Raw genomic sequence first — 23,533 nt, 5'->3', positions numbered from 1 at the left:
GTAATATTTTATGAATTTCTTTGTGTATTGGATGAAATTTTTGAATGGGTCAGATTTTTGCACTTATGCTTACACTCACCAATCTGGGTCACAAGTTGTTTTTTAATTGAGATTTTAGATATCCATTAAAGGGCCTGAACCAATTGCTGAGTGGTTTCTTTTTCCCTACTATAATCATTTTCATTTTCCATATCAGATAAATTCAAATGCTCCTCCAAGAACAATTAGCATATAAGTATAATAAGTATACAAGAATAACTTGTATTTTTTTTCTCCCTAAAAGGATCTTCATTGCAAAACCAAGGTGAGGCTTTGGTCCAATCTGATAATGCAGACCATGTTGTACTTGATGTTACGACTGGAAGAGGGCCTTTGGACAAATTAATCGAGGAATCATCACTTGTGATCAGGTGAATGCAAATATGTTTTTTAAAAAACAGATCTATCTATATGCATATGAAAACGTGGAGCATGATTCGTCTAGTCCATCCTTCACGTTTATGCAGGGTGGTCTAGAAGTCTGAACCTGTTTTGAAAATAATATTTTAAAAAAGCTGTCAAAGACAACAGGAACAAACAGCTTAAAGAATTTGAAAGAGAGTTTCAAATTATTATTTTTTGCTTATTTCAAAAATTCTAGATGCATATACCTTTTATTGATGCAGAGGACGTCAAGTCTGTATAGCATTTCTTGCCATATTATTTATAACAGATGTTGCAAAGAATGGAAATAAGGTTGAAAGTGAAATGGATGAAAGTAAAAAAAACTTGAAACCTTCTCTTTCAAATGCTTGGTCCATTTGCTCTCCTTAATATAGCTTTTTTCAAATAATTTTTTCAACACAGATGCAAATTTTTAGACCATCCTGTGTGTCTGAAAGTTTCCATCTAATTTTATCTCAAAGAGTGTACACCCACACTAAACATATTTAGCAAGTTTTCAATGCAGAATTGTATAAAATATGCAACAAAAAAAAATCAGAAGTTTGAGATATGATATTTGATCCATAAAGGATGACTTCATTACTAAGATTATCTAAGACATTATCAGTGTATGTTTTGATCACTATATTTGATCAAAACAATCATTGTATGTGTAATGGGTGCCTTCTGTCTCTTGTTCTTTGAATTGAATTCTATTAAAATTCTCTATTTTTTTTTTTAATAGCCTTTTGCCATATACACTGCATCCAACTATTGCTGAGCGGTGCATAAGACACAAAACAAACATGGTAACTGCCAGTTATTTAACACCAGAAATGAAAAAACTTCATGAAGTGTAAGTTTGACTTTCTGTAAATATTTCATTTCATCTCTGACCATAAATGATTTGTATTGAGATATTTCTTGTGTATTTTTATGTGAAATAAATTTCCTCACAATTGTTTGTTTCTTTCATAAAATAGAGCAGTTGATGCTGGAATAACTATTGTCAATGAAGTTGGCTTAGATCCTGGAATAGACCACTTACTTGCTATGGAGTGTTTTGATGAAGTGAAACTCAATGGTGGAAAAGTAAGCAAACTTTAATCATATAATTCAGAGTGTCTTCAAACTTTCTCATGTTGTGAATACCATTTATGCTTATATAAGCATAAGGGAGCATCAGAAGTGCACCGTTATGGCAACTCTGACATATGGTTGAACTCAGAGCTGGTGAAATATAAATTTCTGAATCATTAATTTAATTGAGGTTTTTATCATTACCTTGCAAATATGAATTCAGGTAGAAGCCTTGAGCACCCTTAAGTGCTTTTGTGAGAATTGAAGGAACATATTATAGTATGAGGTGAAAGATGCCTGATATAAAAGATGTAATAAAGTTAATAATTAAAGCTGTTTTTGTGATGGATAGTCATATTTTCAATAATTTCATTTGTAACGTTTTCTTAAATGTTTTGCAGTGTTTTTTTTTTATCATATGCATCATGTCCACTCTTATAGATCTCCTACAGCTAACTCCTAAACCATTAATTTTAGTGGTAACTTCCAATCACATTAAATGTTTTAAATGTTATCACTATCTCATAACCAGTTAAAGAATTCATTCATCAATATGTCAATCCCATTAACACCCACTTTATGTGCTTCTAATTTCATTTTGATATTGGGATATTTTGTTGAAATTGCATCAATAAAAAATATTCCAAACGATTTTTTTTTAAATACATCAACAGGAAGAATGGCACAATGCTCTCAATTGAAGAACAGCAAAATATGACTACATACTTGAAAAATATTTGAAAAAGAAACAAAATTGAATTGCGTTATTTATATCAATTACAAAAGAATTACTTTGCTTGACGTAAGGTGGAAAACATGAAAGCACCCACTCCAAAACAATAAAATACATCAACTTCAAGAGTTCATTTCTGAACAAGAAATGGCATCTCAAGTATTTTTTCAATACCAATCTCTGAGTAGGGTTGTCATCTACGCGTGCTAAAATGTATAGCACCTAGCTGCAAGACAATTACACAATTAAACAATTACACAAAGCCAAATTCTTACTGTCCTCAAATGAGGCGAATGAGGATGTTTGGCGTTGATGGCTTAAAGAAAAAAAATTTTAATTTTAAGATCAAAACCAGCTGAGTTATAATTCTTAATAATGTTATGTCACTGTATAAGAAAAATTTCTGCCATGAAGCTGGGCTGGAAGAGATCTCGGCAACGGAATAAGTCCAGTGCCAAAGTTCTGGCGTTCGTTCATAGTATAAGAAAATTATGTGTCTCACAGTGCATGGAAAATGTTCTACTGTGTATGACTTATAGGACTCTGGAACTTCATAAAAAAAATATTGTATATTTTCTCAAACTTTTTTTACTTGAATGGCCTTTGGACTGCTTGGTGATAACATTCAAAAAAAAAAAATTATTATTGAAAGTTTCCTCTGAGGCTATTGATCTAAAAATTTTAGCTGTGGGAGAACAATAAGAGTGAACACCATGTATACTAATAAGTTAATTAGAGGATTTATCAAGACTTATTGCTTAAGAAAAGAATCTGACAATATTCATGGTTTTAGAATATATTCTCATATTTCAGCATTTGATTTATCACCTTGCTTTATTTTTTGCAGGTTGTGTCTTTTGTTTCATATTGTGGAGGGCTCCCTGCACCAGAATTTTCAGATAGCGCTCTCATGTATAAATTCAGGTGAGAAAGTTCTGTATTCAAACCAATAAATTTTATTTAAAGTTTATTAATTATACCATTGATTCTCAAAGTTTGTGGCACAAGAGCTGGCAATATTAATGTGTGCCTATTTGTGAAGCCTGTTTTGAAGCGGTTGTTAGACTATTCTGGGGCACCATAGATCAACTCTGACTACTAGGGCGAAAGGACTGCGGGTAACAAAAGAACTATTCTATTCTTAAAATATATTTTAAAACACCTCATCTATGAAAGAGACTTTCTGAATATCAATGCTGAGATGAATTCAGAAAGAAAAGTTAGTTTTCTCCTCTGGGAATAGAATCACAGATACTTTGCAATCTGGCCAAGTGTTTTTACCAATATTCCATGAACACCCAAAGTTTATTGTTCCTTATACATGCAGAGCAGTGTACAAGTATATAGAGTAGTATAGTATACAAACTGAGTAGAGACATAGTAGCTTTCTTTAATTCAGCGATAGGCCCCTCATGTGATAATAGTAGAGAGAGAGAGAGATGGTTGTTCTCAGCTCACTCAACATCAAGGGACGAGACTGGATATTATTGCCAAGAGGAACTCTGAAAGAAAATTTAGCATTTCTCTGCATTGAATTGAACATGTATGCATCACTATGCATGTTGCCTCAAACAGTTTGTCCTATGTATATCTCTGTAACTGGTGACTTTAAAAACAATAATTCTAATTTGAAAATGTTTTCAAGTCTTGTGCAACTACTTGAAATGCCATCAGTTTTCTAGGTGTTTTATATATATACACACACACACAAACAAACAAACACAAAAAACCTAATTTATAATTCTTATGTAGACCTTCTCTGTCTTGACAAAGCTTCAAAATTTTTGATTTCGTTTATTTTGTTGAAACTATAGAATTGATGTAAATAAATGAAGCAAGAAGTAAAAGTTGAACAAATGAAATGATTACATTTAAAAATACAGTATTTTTATAAATGACCTATCAAAAGAGGATTTACATTTCTCTGATTAAAAGTTTTAGCACAGAGTTCACATAAAAAAATTTTTCAATGTTCACAACTGTTAAAAAAATTCACGAAAATTTAAGTAAAAAAAACCAAGTTTAATTCAATAATCTTTTGTAACTGGGAGATATTTCTAAAGTCAATGGTTGCAGAGCTATCCACTGGCCAATGATTTGGGACAGCCTGTACAGTACTATTAACCCTTTTCTGCACCATGTCCCTTAGTGAGACCACCTGTTGATATGGGCTTCTATTGTTTTCTACTATGGGTTTTGGAAAAATATCTGCCCTTCAAAGGGTTAATAAGTAAAAGTGCTAAATGATTACTATATAAAATGAGCTTATTCATATTTACTTCAAATTTGTTTATCTTTTTTTTCTGCTTGTTTTTAGTTGGAATCCGAGAGGAGTTTTATTAAATACTCTGTCTATGGCCAAATTCATAGAAAATGGAAATGTACGTATTTTAAAAATTTTTATATACGATTTTCCCCATATATATGAGACTTGTAGCTTTCAAATTTGTAACCATGTCATAATTTTCACTGATAAAGATGTGCACACTGAATACAGGTTGTTGAAATTCCCAGTGGAGGAGCTCTGATGGACTATGTTAGAGATGTTAATTTTTTGCCAGGTTTCAATCTAGAAGGTTTCCCAAACAGAGATTCTACAGTATACTCTACTGCCTATGGTATTGAGACTGCAGAAACACTCTTGAGAGGGACATTGAGGTATAAAGTAAGTTATTTTTGTTATTCCTGCTTCCTATTTTCTTTGTGTTGCATTTCTTGATCTATCTACTATGACGCTTACATTTCAAAAAAAGAATTTCTGTGGCTTGGGTGTGCAAATTTTGACCAATGTTCCAAATGATAGTTTTATTTCCACAGAGAGGTTTGCTTATACAGTTTAGCTGAAGCAGGGCTCCCACTTGTCCTACTTTTTTTCCAAATCCTATCAACAAAATTTGTGTAATTGATTTAAATTGAGAAGGGGGAATCATTGATATAATGTCAAATAATACAAATGTAGTTGATTGGAATTAATGTTTCTGCCAAAGCAGAAATTGTATAATTTTTCAGGTTATTTGGGGGAGGGGGGTATGCTGACCGTTTGGTTTATTAATTTTTCTTTTGCTTAGTTTGTTTTAACAAGTAGAGCAGCAGTCTACAAAACTTCTTTGTGGATAGAAAAAATTATTTTGCATCATGGTCTTGGACAGTAACATTCATCATTCAAAATTATGGTGCACATTTTGTGTATAGGTGAAACAATAATCTGAATAACAAAGCAGTTGGATACATAGGCCTATTCTAGGTTTGGTGATTTTGATGTTTCCCAATAGCATTTAATTTTCTTCTGTATTTTTAGGGTATACAGAGATATAAACAATACTTACAATGCTCAGCATAGGCTAGAAATGAAATTGCTTCATTTGTCAAAACACTTGCATTGAACAGTAACATTTATACAAATCGCTTTAAAAAAATATGGACTGCACAGTAAAACCATCCGGTTCAACTTGGCTTATTTACATTGACCTTGTAATTTACAGATTTTGCACTGTTCTTTTGAAAATGGTCTTGAAAGAGCATCATTCTTAAAAAATTGAACATGCGTCAATAATTTGATGTGCATTGTTGAAGAGAGTTCACAGACTGGACTGTGGAAGACTCCAAAAAAAAGAATGTAATATATATTGTGAGGAGAGACATAAAAGAATTATCGGTAGTTACTAGTACATCAAAAACTGAATAAAAGTGGCCTAAATGTAATTTTTTTTTCCCTAGAAAAATATCATATTGGTTCATTATTAACCAAAATTTTTATTCTTGCCACATTTGGGTACATTCTGATGGTATATTTCTAAATGGTGTTAGATGGTATAATTGTTTTTTTTTCAAAAAATCTCATAAAAGTAGCCTAAATTATATATTTTCATATAAAAAGTAGCTTAGTTTCTTAGTTATATACTGTACCAAAATTTCTCATTCTTACCACATTTTCTAACTTTGGGCTAGATTTTTTTTAATGTGATTATCACATATTCGATTATCATATATGTAAGAGATCCTTACGATCTGTCCAGGGAATTTTTTAGTGTTAGTAGACATCCATGCTTGAACCCAGATTCGAACCCAGACCTGCACAGTCAGAGGCTAGTTCCCTAACCATTCGGCTGCCAGGCGGCAATTGGTTAGGGCATTTTTCTGATGGACCATTCTGATGTTCTATCTTAAGCAAATCCGTGAATGAGGATTGGATCATACATTTAAATATGTGGTGGCGTATTATCTCACAGGCTTCTGCTGTTTCTTTTCCTTCACAAAGAATCAGCTGCAGTAGTGACTTCACTATCATGCTAAGGGCAGGTAGTCTTATAATCCAAAAAGACACCAGCTGCCCCTAAAGGACAAAGACCAGTGTATTAGTAGTTACATTGCCTCACAGACATTTTCTTTACACAAGAAGCAATGCATCTCGTACTGCATATCACCACAAGGTTTAATATTCCATAGTTATTGGCTTTTTTCACCATTACCCCCAGTTACACAAAGTTCTACTTTACAATAGTAAGTGATTTATGAAAAATAATCATCTATATACAAGATGATTGTAATTAAAATTCTCATTCCAAAACACTATGCAATGAGACCCACTGGTCAGAATAACAAACTTTCATGGATATACTCCTGAAAGCAATGGAAAATTATTTTTTTTTTCTTTCACCAAATCTTTGGCAAAAGAAAATACTTTAAAATGTACAAGTGGATGATGCTGTACTTGGCCAGCGGTATAATCTATTTTGTGCAACCACATCAATTTGGCACTTGACAGCATCAGTGTGTAGATAGCAGAGCTGGACAAATTCCTTAGGCCAGGTCGTTATGGTGACTAGAAAATTCGTTTTGACACCAAAAATTTGTAAGTATGGCGCAATTTTTTTGATTTCGTAATAATGTGTCTTCGAAATGGGAATAGCTCATAAAGTCCTGGAAAAGTAAAAAAACAACAAAATTTATTTCTTTTCTGGAAAAAGAAAAACATGCTTTGTTCCTAGCAAAGTTGGCTGGTACCTAAATTTTTTTTTTTTGGTTTGTCCAGCCCTGGTAGATAGCACAACTTTTATCAAGATGCACATTGCAACACCAGCAAAACAGCTGCTGAAGAATCATTTTGACAATAACAGGGTGACACGATACCCGAATGCTATTATAACCCTTGCGACTTTTCTGTTCTGGGAGTAAATTCCCCATGTGCTAGATGAGTATAGCATCCTGTATTTTGCATTTCAAAGTATTTGTCCCCCCCCCCCTCCTTCATCAAACAAAATTCAATGCTTCAGGAATATTCATGTAAATTTTCTAATCATTCAGACTAATTCTTATTTTACAGTGTTTTAAAATCAGAACTTTAGTTATATAATCATCCTGTATGTCGTAAATCACTGCCAATTAATCTGAAATAATTATGCTTCATTAAACACATTGTATTTGCCTAGTTTTTAATTGCGATTTTTGCAAAATAGCCTTCCTAAAATTAAGCATATTGAAAGTAAATGGGGAAAACATCTTTATTATAGGGTTAATAATAACATTAAGAATTTCCAAACTCAATATAATTCTATAATTTAAGCTGTAAAATAATTAAATCACAAAAGTTGGTTTTTATTAAAATTTAAAAAATATTTATAAATATTAATTAATATGAGAATTGTGTTAATTACATCGATAAACTTTTTATTTTACTTATTAAAGTTTGAATGATTTTTCAGAAATTTTATTGTTTTTAATAAGTAAATGCTATTCAAACCAAAAACCTGGTTTAAACCAAAACAAAAACTAGTTTTTTTTGTTTTTTACCAACCCTGTTACCAAGTCATGTCTGTCATTTTGCTTTGGCTCAAGTCAATTATAGGGTGCTGAAATAGCGCTATGAATTGATTGAGGGATTTTTTTTATTATGACATGATTATGTTGTCTATGGAGGATACCCCCTCCTACTTTTTAGTTTTACTTTTTCCTGCTTCTAATTTTTTCAGTGGGAGCCCTGCTGAAGTCATTGTGTAGTTTATCTTTCTTATATAATCTCGTTCTTTTAAAAGTATAAGTACATAGTTCTAAAATAGCTCACTTTTCTCAACAGGGTTATTCAAACATCATCAAAGGTATTTATTCCTTGGGATTGTTGGATGACAAGCCTCACCCATCACTACATCCAAAAGGTCCAGAACTGACATGGGTAAGTTCCTCCTCAGTTTAATCCTTAAGCTGTACAAATAATTGGAAATAATCTTTCTTTGTGCATAAGGATTTTTTTTTTAATCGGCATCACAAATTGTCAATAAGTGATTCAGCAGTCATTAAAACTTATCTATTTGTAATGGAAGCTGTTTAAGCATTAGGCGTATATGTTTTTCAGCAAAATCATATTTTCTTTTATTTAACTACTGGAAGTGCTTAAAGAAAACTGCAGTAATATTTCCAGTTTAAAATACCCAGGTTATACTTCAAAATCCAAAATTTTACTGTGTGTTGTAGACCACTGCATATCGTCTGTAATATTTTTTAAAATAGAAATTGGAATAAAAATAAAGGTAAAAAAAATAATCTTCACTTAAACAGAAATGATTTCAAATAACTTTACAGGTATAAGTAATTTTTTTTTAATAATGTGCGACAAAAAAAAAAACCTTCTGCTCTTCATGATTTCCACTGCATACGTGCTTACATGCTACAAGGGAGGTGTTTGAAGAACCTGGATCTGCTTATGCCTGAAAAAGGCACATATATTTTCCTTTCTACATACACTGAGAACAAACAACCGTCACCCAATACTTCAGAAAAACAGTGCCATCAGGGAATATTTAGTTATACTGATTTCGCTGGCAAACAAGAAATAGCTGTAATATAAAATTCATAGTTTTTTTGTTTTTAGACTGACATGACAAAGTTTTTATCTTTTGACGTTTCATTCACACAGGTGACGAACATTTTCAAGAAATTAGTACGCAACGATGGGAACAAGGATATACTATTTAACATAGAAAAATAACTTTCTGTCATATTGGCCTAAAAACCCAAAAACTATGAATTGTACATAACTGCCATGAAAGCCTTGTTTGTTTTAAGAAATAGCTGTGTTAAGATAATGGGGAAAAAATTGGTTCTGGGACTTTTTTTTGAACATGCCATGTACACTCAAACGCTGCTTTAAGGCCACCATTTATTTAGCAGAAGTTTGTATGGAATCACGATTTAACGCATGTAAATCTCCCAAATAGAAATGGAAGATGTGTTCACTGAAAATTTCTAGTGCTATGCTGGTTGGCGTGACATCAGGAATGCTATAATGGAATTTGACTGTGTGCTTGGAACAAACAAGTTATGCATCTTTATTTTATTTTAATAATGGGTCCTCATTTTTGAAAAACACAGCATATCAGTCATTTTAATTGTTTGCGCATGTTTATCATTATTCAAAGAGAAGGTGTGAATGATAATTTTCAAGCATTTTTTTCTTTGTAGAAAGCTTGATACTGGTTGTTTTATTTTGGAACATTTAATTTTAATCATCCTTGATTTTACAGAAACAGTTTTTGTGTACTCTGCTTGGTCATGAAGCTCAGCAAGATATTCTGCATCCAAATCTGAAGCACATGGTTTATGAGCAAGTTGGGCAATGTGAGGCTAGAGTTGATGCTATAGAAAAGCAAGTTGTTTTTTTAATCTATGTTCCTATTATATAAATTTTTTCAGGTTTGAACAATATTTTTCCTGTTTTTTTCTTTCTTTTGTGTGGTTTTAAAGTCAAGTTTTGGATGTTTCTAGCAATACCACATACAATTTGTCTAAATCCTTGGCATCAGACAGTCAAAAGGGTAAAAGCTGGAAAACATTATTGATACCATATACAGTGGTTCCTCGAGTTACAAGTCTCAAATTGTAATTAACACAAGTTATGAGCAAGCATAATTTGCTAAAAATGTTTTGACTTGCAAGCAAATATTTCACTTATGAGCTTGAGGCCACAGGAGGAAAAAAACCCCCACTCATTTGGTAGACAAAGCAGTTCTGCCTCGAAGTCAAAGAAGACTGATATTTTTGGGCGTACTGTATTTGATTTGGAATCAAAGCCATTTCCTATTCTGTACAAAATATGTTAATAATCAGTTAACCAAGGTAATTAGCTTTTACTTGTATTATGGAAATTACTCTTATGTGGAATAAATCAAATATATCTTTGCTATTTTTTTTTTTAAAGAATGCTTCACAAGATACAAGTAACTTTCAGGAGTGAATTACACACTTAACTCAAGGTACTGCGACCTAATAATAATATTTAAAGACCTGGGGTTTAAATTAAAATGAAAATCCAGATTTATATAGCTAGAAAATAAATTTTTGTTAAAAATATTTCTTCAAAATATCCTTGTGTTCCAACATCAATATTTTTGTATTAGGAGCCAGTGAATTTATTGGTTTACATTCTGAAAGTAAAAATTTCAGAGGTTTAACTTAATCTATTAGGGAACATGATAGTGTCTGCAATGTATGTGATTCTGTATTACAATCAAACTTTCTGTATTACATTAAGTAAATATTGTTAGGACTTGAATAAAAAATATTGATTCAAGCGATTTATCCACATCTAGTGATACAAAATAGTGAAATTGCTTTATCTTTCTACCATATTTGAATATAATGCAAATATGGCTTTCTGTCTGTAAACTTCTGAAATATACTTTCTACTTGTTTTGTGCCAACAGATGGGTAAAAAAATCAATAGTAAAATTCAGATACTTTTATATTATGCTTAAATATTTTGGAATGAAAATGAAAATTCAGTCAAATCCTTCTTTTATTCACTCGGAAGATTTTCCCATTTATCTAATTTTTCACGTATAGATGTATGAAATTGGTACCAGACTAGAAAACATTAGCCAATTAACTAATTTATTCTTTCATCTAGTATCCACTTACAGAGGTTCAACTGTATACAGGGCTCTGTTAACTTTATTTTCATTATTTATCATGTAGAGTAAATATTAGATGTGCTGTTAATATCCCAAGAAAATTTTTGAGTTGGGTCATTTGAGAATTTTTATGAGCTGGGGTTATTTTTCTTCTTGACTATCATTCTAACTTAAAATGTTTTCTTCCAGGTTAGGTCTTCTGGAAGAAGAACCTGTTGTAAAATGTGGCTCTCCTCTTGATACTTTGACTCATTTCCTTGCAAATAAATTAGCCTATAGTGAGTTGTCTCTCGATTTTTAAACAGAAAGTTGCATATACATGTGCTTTTAATATGTTGATGGTGTGCCGATTCTCAGTGCCCTCACATTTTTAGTGTAACGTAGAACAAGGGTTTTAACCCATAATCAGCAGATATTTTTTTAGAAAATGACTAAAGACATTGGAAAGTTATTGAATTTTTAGAAATATATATTTGAGGCATGCAGGCTACTGAGAGTTAGCTACACTATGGCATTTAAAATTGTCAGTTGCTTTCCAAATTCACATGTTCATTTGATACATTACCAAGAAAGTCTTAATGATTTGGATAGCTCTGGAGCTCAAATACTTTTTTAGATCTGATACCAGAAGTAAAAATTTATACTTTTTAGATCCCCTAATTTCATATTTTACTTTTAGAAGGGAAAATTCGGCATCCGAAAAGACATATATATATTTACAGAAATTTTGATAAACACCTTAATGAAAAAAATTCAGAATTTTTTAAATAAATCATTTTAAGAATAAGAGAAAATAATTTTAGAGTTACTGAAAGAAAAGATTTCAAGAGTATTTAAAGTAGTTTGAGAATTATTATATTTTGAGAATTGTTTGTTTATTGTTTCAGTTATTTGGGGTCCCTACTGGCCCATCTGTTAAGTTTAAGACAGTTTCATTAAGCTTTTGTGAACGTTACAATTCTAAATAGAAGGATACGAGTTCGTATCCTGCAGAATTTTCTGAAAGCCTTTTATTTGGCCTGCAATGTCTGAAAGGTTCACATTGAAGGACATGATGGTGATGTATCACCATCGTGTCCTGCTATTATTTATTAAATTTATAAAAACTATGCACTCTGTTGTATTTTGGTTACAACACGAGGTTAAATCATGCCTCCACACAATGGTGTTCACAGAGGTCAATTGTGATACAGAAATAAATAAACCTATTTATGTCTAATATGTGATCAATGTTTGACAAATGAAAAACAACTTTCCATATCCCTCATCAACAGTGGTAAATTTTCATGCTCAAATTTTGGGGAGGGCCTAGAATCATAAGATCCATGGCAAATGCCTTACCTGCTCATGTGAAATTGAGTCTTGCTGGTATCATAACGATTCCCCCCCCCCCCACCAGAACACTTTGTGACAAGCTGCTACTGAATATCAACCATGTGTGTTACTCAATTAGCATTAACATGTGTGATATTTTATGTCCACTGGTTAATTTCATATTGTAGATGGCATAGTTAGAATTTTACACTTTAATTTTTATTGTGCAGGTTAATTTCTTTTAAAACAAAAAAAATTCTGTATAGATAAATAGTTTTTTCCCAATTAATTTATATTAATTATTAATATAATTCTTATTCATAACGAGCCAGATTAAGTAGAATTTAAACCAGGAAATTTATCGAAATGGGGAAAAGTGTCGGAGTGTGAAAATTGATCTCTTAAACAGGAATATGCCACAAAAGTAGGATAATATTAAATTATACATATTAAAATGTAGTTAGTTTGTCTCTATGTTGTCTCAATTATCCTATCATGTACATATTGTGCTGCCTTATAACTGGATTTGTGATTGCTTTATTTTTTTGCAGAATCGGGAGAACGAGATGTAATTATACTGAGACATGATGTTGGGATTCACTGGCCAGATAATAAAAATGTGAGTAAAAAATGATTTATGAAATGTGGATTCTACTTTTTCCCTACCATTTTTATCTTCTAATATTTATTTTTATTTTTTGCCGTGTCTAGGAAATAAGGCATATCAACCTTGTGGTGTATGGCGAGAGCAACGGATACAGCGCAATGGCTAAAACTGTTGGTTATCCTGCTGCCATTGCATCAAAGATGATTCTAGAAAGTAAGGGTTTTTTTTATTTGAGATATCTGGGCTAGTCTATGTCAGCCTTTTGTGGTTATGACAGAAGAGTGTTTTGTATATATCTAGGAGTATTAAGCTCTCCATTAATTGACATTATCACTATCGTACTTCATTAAATCAGCAGTGCAGTTTTTGTGTTGTAAATTTGTTCGCTCTCAAAGTCTAATTTCTAGATTAGAGAAACCGGGGGTGGGGTCCTTTTAACTTTTTTTGGGGCAAATAGGAAGTTACAGAATTTCAGTCAACAAAAAATGGAGTGATGGAACTAGAATTTCTTGTCCCAGTGGCCATAGACGAAGGATGAAGAAAGAGTTCTATTTTTACCAGATAACTACTCATTTAGTGCAATATATCAGCGCTATCTGTTGTAAATCAAGGCAAGCCATTTGAGGGGAAAGGGGTAGGTCATGCCTGCGGGTCTGCATTTTGAGGTTTCAGAATCTCATAGCTGCCAAGTCTACAGGGTTTCCCAGGAGACTCCCGAGTTTCTACTCCATCTACCAGATTCCCATCAAATAACAGAAGTATTTTATTTTTGGGGGGGGGGGGGAAACAAAATTTTCCAGACAGCTAGCATGAATTTGGCCTTTCAACATCCAAAATTGATGAGGTGACTTGTATTAACTTTAATAATGTAATCCGTTCCGAACCAATGATTTTTTTTGTTGGCTTCATTCTATTTGGGAGTAGTGATGGCAAGTAATTTAACCTACTGGTTGGCAATGTTTGAAAACTTGGTGCTAATCAGCGATGGTTTGCATGATATCATGTTATCATGCAAAGTGGAAAAATTTCTATACTGTTTTTCAAAAATTATTTTTGTATTTATTTTTGCACAGAATTTGGGTTGGTGTGAAAACCTCTAATTCTCATTCTCCAAAACGTCTGTGGCTATAGAATATGGTGGCACTAAGTATAAGGGGCTCACTAATACATAGTTACAATAACGTTTCTTATTGTTCGCACTCAAAGATACTACTGCCATGACATTGAATATTGTTATTAGGATATGATTCAGTTGAGAGCAAGATGCTAAAGCAATAGACTTTTGTAACTGTTCTGTTTTGAAATGCCAGTTTTTACCAGTACAAATGGTACCACCAGAAGTCAAAGAATGCATGCATGCTTGTATTTTGAGGTAACATCTTGTGCTATTTATGCCAATTTTTTATCGAATTTTATGTTCTTGCAGCTCTTTGAGAAGGTTTTAGGGATTTCTCAGTACTCAACAAATGGATAAAAACAAACAGTGAACAGTAATTTCATTATAACATGGTGTATTAAATTTTGAGGAATCTAATATTTGCAAATTTTCATTTCCAGACGAGATTCAGACTAAAGGAATGGTTGTCCCGATGTCATCAGATATTTATAAGCCAATGTTGATGAGGCTCAAACAAGAGGGAATTTTTGCCACGGAAAGTTCTTCAAAGTTGTAAGCGCTTGTTGGTAGGTGATATTTATAGCAACGACTGTGAAAGGACTCTGAATCAGATCCGAAGGGAGCAGTGCTGAAATTTTATTTACAAGAACCTTAAACACATGAATTTTTTTCATGAAAAAACTTATTTTTTCACACTTGTTTCTCAGAGATGCAATAGAAAAAAATATTCAAATGCACATGTTTGCACATGAGGTAAAAGGTGTCCACACACAAATGATTTTTTCTTAAATGAGATCTTGTCTACTTAAAATGGATCTCAAAAATCATAACTTTCGCTATTGAGTCATGTTAATGTGGCAATGCACGTGATGAATGTTAATGAGTTCACAGTATTGTGAATTTAATGCATTCATGCTTTGCAAAAATCGTATGGCACTAAATGTATGGCCGGTTAATATTTTCACTCTCTGTTTATAACTATTAATTGAGATTATTGCTTTTAGTCATGTGGGTCTGGTACTCGTTAAAGAAAAGAAAGATAAGCTTGTTTGTGTGAACATTTTAATCACCTTTGAGTGTATTATCTAGAAACATGCCCTGAAATCTAATTTCAATCAAAGATGTGGTCTTATAATATCCGTTAAAACATAATAAATAGATAAATGTTTGATTTTTGTCATTGTGCATAGCTAATTTTTTTTTGTTACATTCTGTTCTACATTGAAGTTATGCTATGCAGTGGTTGTTTTTCAAACTTGGAGTGCTCATGCATCAAAGCTTTAGCATTAAAGTACATATAGAATCTATGGGATGACACATATTCTCTTTTGAATTTCTTGATGTGTCTCTGTGAACCATGCATAAATTGTATTGTAAGATTACCAGAGTTCTCTGTGTTCAGTAATTACAGCCCTCATTTTGAAGGTCTTTCCATGTCATTTTGAAGTCTGTGTCTATATCATAACTCCCAAGTTTTCTATCCAGGAAGGTGCTTGAATTTCTACTTCATCTCCTGGACTCTCCCAAACATTCTTATATCCCCGAATTTCAACCGTTATTATAAAAAATCCCTACTTTTTTGGGGGGCGATCATTCCCAAAGAATTTACCCAAAAAAACTCTTGCTTTCGTTTTTAATCCCGAAAATGACATTACAAGCATTATGTAAATTTTTTGCCATTACATCAAACCACGAAAAAATTTCATTTTTGGGGGAAGACAAAATTCACCAACACAGCCGGTGTCAATTCGGCCTTTCAACATTCGAAATTGGTGAGATGAGTTTTATCCGCTTTGACCATATGTCCTGTTTCTGGCCATGTGGCAATTTTTTTTCTTGGCGTGATTCAATTTGAGAGTTGTAATGACAGGTAATTTAACCTACTGGTTAGCAATGATTGGCGATAGCTTGCACAATGTCACTTTTTTACAAAGGGAAGAATCCCTACAATTTTACTTTGATAACAAAAAATCTCTACATTTTTTCAAAAATTCCTTTTATATTTATTTTTCTATGGAATTAGGATCCGTAAACCTCCCTGAAATTCTCATTCCCTAAAGTTAGCAGCTATAAGATAATCCAAATTTTTTGCTGATCCTAACAGATCTCAATTAGTTTGAATTTTGTTTCCTCTGAAGACTTCGTTTGAAGATGAAAAACGCAGATAGTATCAAGAATTCGCCAATGTGTATCAAACCTCATCGATATTTCGATGGTTTCGTGATATCTGATGATTGTACCTGATACTAGTCTTTTCAAGAGATTGCGGACTCGAGCTAAAATAAATAAATTAATAAAAACTGATCAATTGCAAACCGCTATCGGGGAGCCGATAGCGAAGATGGGATTTATAGCTGAGGCCCGATTCGGGTCTGTGCCGGACACTCATAAATTGAATGTCTTGATGCATAAAATCCATGGCCAAGACCAAAGATGGCCACAGCACAATGTATTCGTACGATATCAGCACGCGTCCCCCCCCCTCCCCCACAGTCCTAGCAAATACATGCGTAATTTTCTGCGTTTTTCAGAAATTTCCCGTTTTTCCACCCGTATTGCGAACATTGAATGCTTGTAGGTTTGCATACATAACGAGGAAAGACATGAAACTCTTATTCGATCAAGTTGATGTAAATTTGCATGAAAAAATTCATGTAATACAGTAATAGGTTTTAAGCCAAATGTTCTAATTTTCTCAAACAGCATTCGGAGTGTTCCAATTTTTTGAAACAAAGAGGAAAAAATTAATTTTGTATTTTACGACGCGTTTAATCTACTTTATGCAAATTTTTTGACACCGATATGCTCAAGATATGAATGCTCATATGATATGATCATGATAGAAAAGGAAAATGCAAATTAAACTGTACTGCTACAACCTTGAACTGCGCTTTCCAACTTGAATATTTCATGAACTGCTCTCGTAAATTTCTGGGTGTTCTAATTTTTTTGGAAAGGATGTATATATGCGAAAAATTAAAACCATCGTTGAATATTCCCGAATTATGGCATCAAAAATGAAAAAAAATGCACGCAAAATTGAAAAAAAAATTATATATGCATTTGAAAGAGATAAAAAATGAATTGGAATGTTCAAACAAATCAAAAAAAGAAGCAAAAATACTCATATTATAATGCCGAAATATGCATAAAATATAAAATACGTGCCTTAAAAATGCGTTAATATGCCTGCCCTAAAGGCTCAGAATATGTAGGGGGGGGGGGGGTATTGAAAAATATACGTATAATTAAAATATATATATATATTTATTTATTTATTTATATATGTATTTAAAGTGGGGAAATTTCCCTGAGAGGAAATACACCTAGGAAAAAAAGAAAAATCGTCCATTTCGGAATTCAGAAATAAGTCAGAAATGAAAAATATGCTAAAAAAAAAGAAAACGCATTTATAGTGCAAAAATATGCATTTAAAAATTTCCAGAAATATGCCTTAAAATGAACAATAGTCAATGTTGGAATACTTTATTTAAAAAAAAATTGAGTTATCTGATTATATCGAGCGAAAAACTGAATGAGGGGAAGTCATTTTACTCGAGAATCGAGTAATAGTTTGGTATTTTTTATTTTTGTGAAAAATGGCATGGAATCCAAGGAAATGACTGAATTCGAATTCAAAAAGTAGCAGATCACATGGGCGGAGATACGGGGAGGTGGCATGAGGTGCACTGCGCCCCCCCCCCCTTCCCACCGACGTCAAAGGTCAAGTCGACTAGTCTAATGTATATGTGTATAGATATCATCACCTTGCTCCCACAGCAATACTGGCCGTGCCCCCCAGACTTCCAAGTTTATCACCGCCTAAGGCAGATAATCTTATCACAAGAGAGATTTCTGCACCTTTTCCAGGAAGTTAACATTCCTCAACTTTTTTTGGGGATCGCGAATCTTTACAAAGAAAACTATTAGTAACAGCACAATAAAGGAGAAAAAACAGGACATTCCATCTTTGCATCAACCATTTTGACAAAAAAAAAAAGGGTTTGCCAACTTGCCTCGGCATTTATTTGATACAATACAGGTTCCTTTTCTGAGAAAAAGCGTTCACTAGTTCTCTCTCTCTCTCTCTCTCTCTCTCTCTCTCTTTCATTTTCGATTTATTTTTGTTGCACCATGGTCATTTTGTGCACACTTATCTGTTGTACCTACTGTGGGCACTAGAAGAATAGCCAGTTTTAAGAAGTCCGATAAAACAGCTGTTGTATTGGCACACAATAGACAATTGAAAGTGCAACAGAGATGAGATTTTTTTAAACTCAAGCACCTGTTATTTTGCTGTATTTACAAGTTTGGATTTACTGGTTCGCAAGTAAAATGACATGCATTCTGTATAAGAATATCTTAATACTAGGGGGGCTCTGCCCCTCCCCCCTGCCGCTTTTGGCGGCCAATCCCCCCTTCCCTTCACAACATATTTTGTTTATCTAGTCCCACTTCATCAGAGTGCTATAGAAAGGGACACGTGAAAGCACCAGCTTACTGAAGAAGCGAATTTTACAATAATAAAGCAACAAAAAACAAATGTGATTCATCAAGTAACCCCACAAAACTTCTCCACGAGGGTCCCCAGACTCCAATTCGCTGAATTTTAGTGAGGGACCCAGACTGGATTCATCTCGGGCTTCTGCTGTTGCAAAATTCCACGGAAAAAAATGATATTCATCCATGGCCCGCCAAAATTAATCCTGTCAATTTCCACATGGGGCCCCCGACCTGGAAGCTTGTCGGTCATCCCCCGCTGCGAGTGCTATGAAATATTTTCATTTGTATTCATTTTACCAACGAATAAAACCCATAGCCCCCAACAAAATATGTTTACAAAATACATTTATTTCGGACTTCAGCTGTTGCAAGTTCCACAATGTTAAACAAAAGACAACAATGAGATTAATCCAGGGCCACCAAAATGAAACCTATCAATTTCCACATCGGTCCCCGACAGGCTCGTCATTGGGGGGGGGGGGGTTTATATATATATATACACATACATTGAGTACATGTTCTTTGCCCCCCCCCCCCTGGAAAAAGCTAAATTACGGCCCTGGTCCCCGACCTCGAAGCTTTACCGACTTCCACAGCTGCGAGTGACACGAAAATTTTTAATTTGTATTCATTTTACCAACGAATAAAACCCATCGCCCCCAACAAAATACGCCGGACCCAGAAAAGAATAAGATTCATCCAGGGCCCCCAAAATGAAACTGGGTCCTTGGGGCCCCCAAATGAACGGGGACTTGGAAGCTTATCGGGTATACCCCCTGTGAGGGCCATGGCAAATTTTCATTTGTATTCATTTTACCAACGAATAAAATCCAGCGCCCCACGCAATCACTCTGGACCGAATTCGCAGATTTTTATGAGGTGGGGGGGCTGGACTGGAAATATCTTGGGCTTCCGCTATCGGAAATTTTTCAGTTTTAAAGCAGCAAGAAAACAATGAGGTCCATCGAGGGCCTCTGGAAATTAAGCTTTTTAACTTCCCCATGAAGATATATGTGCAATGCCACCCCCAGGTACCAAGATCCCGTGTGTTGGGAGCACCGGTGATTTATGTATATTATACAATGTCGGCATGACCCCCACAAGGGCAGGGCTGACAGGGGCTGGAACGATTCTTATCACTTTTTGATTTTTCACACTATAAATTAACCACAGAGGGGCCCGTGAAAAAGCTGGTTTGGGGCCCGCTACCTCTCCCATCCTAGGGGCCCCTACTGTAGGAAGTAGGAGCCTCTCGGTACTTACACATAACTTAGTCCCGATGGGGGATATGCAAGAGTTGGTCCCAATATGCAAGAGTTAAATGAAAACTTGAACCAAAGTTGTAACCGACTTCCGTAACCCAAAAACGTAACAGATTTTCGTTACATAAAATCGTCACTAATTTCTGTTGCTTTGAAACAGGCCCTTTTCGAGTTTGGGATTTTATATTATAGAGTAGATAATAATTAATTCAAAGCAAAAAAGATTGAAACCCCTTTAAAACGTTGTTCAACGGACGGCTTTTAAAACGACGCAACGTACCAACGAGAACGACGACGACGGGGGGAGGGGGGGCAAATCATATGTACTCAATGTGTGTGTGTATATATACCATTTTTAGTGTATTTTTAAAAGCCGGGAGGGGCAACGCCCCCCCCCCGACGCCCCAAATGACAGGCCTGCCCAAGAGGTTAACGAAGCCACCCTGGAGACTTTTTTTCCATGAGATGCTTCAATAATTTGGTGACAATTTCAGTAGAACATTAAATTACACAAAAATCATAGTACATAAAACAAATGGTATATAGAACATTCGTTAAAAAATATGCACGAAGATACCCTAACCCAGCGGTTCTTAAATTTTTTTTCACTCACGGAGCCCCGTGGGCCTTTCATTTTAATTGATTTATCATATTTTGTTTATTCATTTCATTTTCCTCGACCGGTCGCCGAGCCCTGGAAAATGCACACGGAGCACCGGTTGAGAACCGCTGCCCTAACCAAGCTACTAACGAGTGAATTAGCTCAAATATAATTAGTAATAACTGGAGAAAGAACTAATAACTAGTTCTCTTAGCACAAGCTGTAGCTTTCTGCGTGGATGATGAATGAATTATTGGATTTGGAATAAACCTCAGAACAGTGGTTAAATTTCATAGGTTTGAATATATATTCAAACGAATATTCAGATACGAATAATAAATATTTTTGTCAAATAAATTAACAATCTCTAATTTACTGGTAAAAACTTTCCTTTTCTTTCTTTCTTTTTTTCAACTACAACGTGGGTATTTGTGCCCTTTTCAAACCAAGTAATCCTTCTCTTCTCAATAAGCTATTCTTCTTTTCAAACATTGATGAGTTTGGGGAGGAGAGGACTGTATTGTTGCAGGAAGGGGCAGTTTGACGACACTGTGTACCTGTCACTTAACGTACAATGAGACGGGGGAAGGAACTGGTTCTTGGCGAACGCATTTATGAGTTCGAGCCGAAATGACGGTAGTTGTCTTCGGACTCATATATGAGTTCAGGCCGAAATGACGGTAGTTGTCTTCGAACTCATATATGAGTCTTCACCGTTTAGAAGGTTAAATTGACAGGGAGGGGGGGGGGAAGCAAGAATAACATATGTGGGGGAGGGGTAAAAAAAGAATTTCTGAAAACTTCACCTCTGATTATCCGGAACCTCTAACTTTCGAGACTCGGGTTGTCGAATTTCTTTTGTATATAGAAGCAATCCGGATGATACAATGTGTTACACGAATGATATGGAGTGCCATAACCAGTGAGATGTGATGCGCATTCTACTGAATTTTATACTAGTGCCATCTGTGTTGTTTCTGGAATAATCTATATTTTTCTTTAAAGAAAATTGTTTTTATTTTTCTAATGTTTGTATCGCTTTTGAAAGTATTTAAAAAAAAACTGGTGGATATATATATATATGTATTCATAGCATTAGGCACTCTCCAACTTACAGCAAAAATGAGTCGAATTTATCAGTTGATTTAGTACTCAAGTGTTATACAATCAGACCTCTTTACAATGTCTATCAAAGCTGCATTTAGATTAAGGGTTATCTATGAAGACACAGAGAGGGCATAGCTGCCCTATTCTAGAATCTGTTATTGTAGGCTTTTTGGGCCTGTGTTTGACTGCCAACTTTGGTAGCATCCATTTTCACACGCACGCTGGCACCAATTTGTTTTGCTCATGCGAGGATATTTAGGTTAGATCAACTATCGCTTGTTTTAGGCTTATTGTTTATGAAAGGTCTTTTTGAGGATGAGTTAAAACTCTTGCTATGAAGCTCGATTCAACTCTAATTTATTCCATTTCACACAGCTTTTGTTATGTTTATTAGATATGTCTTGGGGGGGGGGGGATGCAAAAATTTATTGTAGGTATAATGAATGCAAAAGAATATGGATTTGGCGACCACTGCATTTTAACCTTCACCCTATGGAACATTAGATGATGCTGCTGTCACTTACCAGGCTTTTTTTCAGCGTAGAGTGGATGCACTTTACTTTCAACTAGCTTTGACGTCTATCACTTTTAATGTCACTTTTTATATTATCAGTTTTGAAGGTTCTTGCTGGCATAATTAGCAAATTGAAGGAAAGCTTACTTGTTATAATGGGCACCCCACTTATATAATCATTTTTATTGGGTTTCCAGAGAGGGTGATGTTATATTGAGGTCGGACTGTAGTGGTCTTAGAAAAAAATGTATTTTGTTAATATGTTATTATATTACTGCAATACAGTTTTTGCATTGTGCCATAAGTGTTATGGTCATGGCGTTCACACATATTGCAGCAGATACAAGTATTCTGGATTGGCACCCCACACATGTGGTGTTGAACATCAGAGAAGACATCTCCAAATGAGATGGAGCGATGAGAACCAAAAAAGTGGCTGGAATCAACTGGATTGCAAAAGCATCATTCAGAGTAAAATAGAAAAATTTAGAGGTGGCCTACATCCATAAGTAGATTGAAAATGGTAGATAACTAATTTTTCAGTCTCCATGGCGATCTGGTACCTGGGATTTGTCAAGCCCTAGTGTATATTGATGAATAAATTTGCAACAGTTAAGGCCAACACATACATTGTTTCTACTCATCAAATCAAATATAGAATTGCCAGTGCTTTAACTGAAGAATGACTTTTTAAGCAGGGGCTTGACAAACTGAAAAATGAACCAGGTGCCAGCCAGATCTTTTAGAGCCAAAAAATAATAATTTCCCTGAGTAAACTGGTCCAAGATAATTTTTCTTTTCCAGGGTTTATTGACTCCTTTCCACGTTAGTATGCACGTTTCTCACAAAGTCTGAAAATTTTGTTTGCCCTCATAAAACAATTTAGTTACCACACATAATTAATTTTAGGTGACAACATGATGTTTGTCACCATGGCAACCTGGGATTTATCAAGTCCTGTTCTAAACCACACACACACACACACACCTTACCTATATTTCTCTATGGAATTTCCAACAAATGGGTGTATGTTGGAATGGGTGTGTATATGTAATGTGAACCTAACATGAAGTTCCTTTCTGAGGAATGCTTGTTATGTGTTTATCAAGTCCTGCCATCCTTCCAAATTCAGAAGCAGACATCTCAGCAGGTTATTTTTTGCTTATGTGTGTCAGTTTTTCTAAGCTGCATCAAAAATCACTGAACCAACAGGCCAGTTATACTCATTGCTCACTGTATGCAAGGGCCTGAGATGAATTTTATTTTCTTAAACTGTAAATTAACTGTAGACAGAGCAGTGAAGAATCCTGGCCTGGCAGCCCTGGGAAGATCCCCCATCCTAGTGACCCAGCTCAATGATGTGAAGACC

General features: G+C 34.3%; 1 protein-coding gene across 2 annotated transcripts in view; it reads left to right on the top strand.

Moving 5' to 3' along the window:
• The window catches only part of LKRSDH (lysine ketoglutarate reductase/saccharopine dehydrogenase), a 40,763-nt gene extending 25,417 nt beyond the window's left edge, over positions 1-15,346 (top strand). For both annotated transcript variants that reach the window (XM_089241619.1, XM_089241620.1), the window contains exons 14-25: positions 284-410; positions 1,169-1,279; positions 1,407-1,515; positions 3,084-3,160; positions 4,554-4,617; positions 4,734-4,901; positions 8,310-8,405; positions 9,754-9,875; positions 11,329-11,417; positions 13,005-13,072; positions 13,165-13,273; positions 14,618-15,346. In XM_089241619.1, coding sequence (XP_089097745.1) covers positions 284-410; positions 1,169-1,279; positions 1,407-1,515; positions 3,084-3,160; positions 4,554-4,617; positions 4,734-4,901; positions 8,310-8,405; positions 9,754-9,875; positions 11,329-11,417; positions 13,005-13,072; positions 13,165-13,273; positions 14,618-14,733 — 1,256 coding nt within the window. In that variant the 3' untranslated portion in view covers positions 14,734-15,346. The remainder of the gene's footprint in view (positions 1-283; positions 411-1,168; positions 1,280-1,406; positions 1,516-3,083; positions 3,161-4,553; positions 4,618-4,733; positions 4,902-8,309; positions 8,406-9,753; positions 9,876-11,328; positions 11,418-13,004; positions 13,073-13,164; positions 13,274-14,617) is intronic.
• Positions 15,347-23,533: the final 8,187 nt, after the last annotated feature.

Source organism: Pholcus phalangioides, unplaced genomic scaffold (genome assembly GCF_987345545.1).
Source record: "Pholcus phalangioides strain wild (caught in Gottingen) unplaced genomic scaffold, Ppha-v1.0 ptg000014l_1, whole genome shotgun sequence".
Classification (NCBI taxonomy): Eukaryota; Metazoa; Arthropoda; class Arachnida; order Araneae; family Pholcidae; genus Pholcus; species Pholcus phalangioides.
Note: the sequence above shows the minus strand (reverse complement) of the source record. Positions and strands in the feature narration are given on the sequence as shown.